This window comes from Helianthus annuus, chromosome 11, assembly GCF_002127325.2.
Source record: "Helianthus annuus cultivar XRQ/B chromosome 11, HanXRQr2.0-SUNRISE, whole genome shotgun sequence".
Lineage (NCBI taxonomy): Eukaryota > Viridiplantae > Streptophyta > Magnoliopsida > Asterales > Asteraceae > Helianthus > Helianthus annuus.
This window is the reverse complement of record NC_035443.2, coordinates 5,157,021-5,159,647: the sequence shown is the minus strand read 5'-3', so window position 1 is coordinate 5,159,647 and position 2,627 is coordinate 5,157,021. Positions and strand designations below refer to the sequence as shown.

General features: G+C 34.8%; 1 protein-coding gene across 1 annotated transcript; it reads left to right on the top strand.

Annotated features, from left to right (window-relative positions):
* Positions 1–393: 393 nt before the first annotated feature.
* Positions 394–1,102, top strand: LOC110889296 (RING-H2 finger protein ATL8). Its single transcript, XM_022136800.2, has one exon. It carries the CDS (start codon positions 464–466, stop codon positions 1,004–1,006), a length of 543 nt encoding a protein of 180 aa, XP_021992492.1. The 5' UTR covers positions 394–463; the 3' UTR covers positions 1,007–1,102.
* The last annotated feature ends 1,525 nt before the right edge of the window (positions 1,103–2,627 follow it).

Here is a 2,627-nt window from a genome sequence, read left to right as displayed (position 1 = left end):
CCATATATTTTGAGTATCATTTTGCAAACTACCACAAAAAATATATAAAACACCAAAAACCTCAAGATAACATAAACCAAGAACTATAGTATGACAAGCAATGTTTTAAAACCGGTTCAAACCGGTCGGTTGTACCGGGTAAATCGTCCGATACACCCAGTTAAACTGTGCGATACACCCTGTTAAACCGTTTATTAGCCAAATTTGAAACGGTAATGAAAAACCGAATTTTAAAACTTTGATTACAAGGCGAGTGAGATTACCATTTTACCAACCTCACTTAAATAACTATTTCTACAAACCTTATAAACAAATACTACATAATTAAAAATCATTAAAATCAGTTATTTATAGTTATATTATCCAAACGTATTTATATATCCATATATAGCATATATAACAAACTCCTTCCGGTAATAATAAGAATAATATCCTTTCCCACCCTTTAAAACCAACAAAAAACATGTCTCCTCGTTACCGGATTCTCGCCGGAAAAAATTCAACCACCACACCACCACCGCTGCCGGAGCCAAACAATGTCGACTCCGACTTCGTCGTCATCCTCGCCGCCTTCTTATGCGCCTTAATATGCGTACTCGGCCTCGTAGCCGTGGCGCGCTGCACCTGGCTCCGCCGGATCTCCGGCATAGTGATCTCCGGCCGTACCGATCAGCCGCCATCCGCCGCCGCAAACAAAGGGCTTAAAAAGAAGGTGTTGAAGACCCTGCCGAAGCTCACGTACTCATCGGAAACAATTGCGGCCACCGTATCGGATTGTGCTATATGCTTGACGGAATTTGTCGCCGGAGATATGATACGAGTGTTGCCGCAGTGTGGTCATGGGTTTCATGTCACGTGCATTGACACGTGGTTTGGTTCGCACTCGTCGTGCCCGTCTTGCCGGAAAGTTTTGGTTCCGGTGTCGAGATGTAAGAAATGTGGCGAATCGCCGGATGCCGGTTTGACCGGAGAAACTAGCGGTTCGGTTGATAGGGTGTTGGTGTAGTCCGATGACCGGTTTGAATTGTTTTTATTTGTAGGTAGGATTAGAAGTGTAAAATTGAAAAAGGAAATGAAATGAATTACGTTACCGTTTGTAGCCTTTGTAGCCTGGTGATATCGAGTTGTGTAAATAATGTTGTTTTTTTTGTTATGTTTTCGTGTTAGGATTAGACGTGTAAAACTGAAGAGTGAAATGAATGACGTTACTGTTTCTAGTCTGGTGATATCGAGGTATGTAAATAATGGTGTTTTTCTGTCGTGTTATCGTGACAGACAAATGTGTAGTCTAGCGATACCAAGGCGTGTAAATCATGGTGTTTTTTTGTCTTGTTTTCGTGACAAACAAATTCATGGATTTAGAAGTAAAATAAACAGTCTTGTAATATCGAGGTGTGTAAATAATGGTGTTTTTTTGTCCTATTTTCGTGACAAACAAATGTATGGATTAGAAGTAGAATAAACAAATGTATAGATTTAGAAGTAGAATAAACAAATGTATGTATATAGAAGTAAAATAAATAGTCTTGTGATATCGAGGTGTGTAAATAATCGTGTTTTTTGTCCTGTTTTCGTGACAAACAAATGTATGGATTAGAAGTAGAATAAATAAATGTATAGATTTAGAAGTAGAATAAGAATGTGTGTTAGCGGTTTTTTAAAAAAAAATGATATTATTCTCTTGTGGTTTTAAGATTGACAGAGGTGTTGAAGAAGACAACAAAAAGAACCCTAGAAAGAAATAATTGAGCTTCATTCAGAAGCTGGATAATAATAAACTGGGAATTGGGATCCAATGATCTATGAACAGTTGATGTGGGGTGTGGCTCTTGCTAGTGCACAAACTACCCAACAAAGATATAATTCAGTTTTCTTTCTTTAATAATATTTATGATATTTAATAGCATTATCATTATAATATAATATACTACTTTGTATGATTATTTTTAGCCAAATTTTGTTAGAGATATTATTTTGAAACTTGTTCCCAAACTAGTATTGACCTGTTGTGTATTGCGACGAGTCAAAGTTTAAAATAACTTGAATTTGTACCGTCAAGTATCTGAGTTGACTCATTTCTTAACAAAATTTATGTCAAAATGAAGTACAACAAAAAAACATAAATAAAATAAGAATGAAAACGTATTATATTTGATCTGACTCATTGCCGAAAAAAATTACGTTAAAACGTAAATTAATTTAAATTTATACCGAAATGTACTTAAAAAAACACATAAGAAAATAGTTTGTTTTTAAGTTAAAGAATGGTAACGCGCGTGACAATGTTGAAACGTAAAGTAACATGAACTTATATATCGTCTAATAAAAACGTTCAATATGACAAAATGTAGACCAACTGAGAACATACATAAAAATAAAGCACAGAAACGTATTGACAAAACGTAGACCAACCGAAAACATATATAAAAATAAGCACGAAATCGTATTATATTTAACCCACATACATAAAAATTAGCACGTAAAACTCAAAAGGATTAAAATGACAACATATAAAGTTTTTATAAAGTTAAGAGGTGTAAATGACAATGCTAGAATGTTGAGGTACAAAAAGAAAAAAAAAACCATGAAATTAAAAGGAAAAAGAAACGAGTGAATTGCAAGTTTTG

What these genes read in the sequence shown, in the direction of transcription:
- LOC110889296 (XM_022136800.2), top strand. Translation starts at nt 464, where the DNA reads ATGTCTCCTCGTTACCGGATTCTCGCCGGAAAAAATTCAACCACCACA.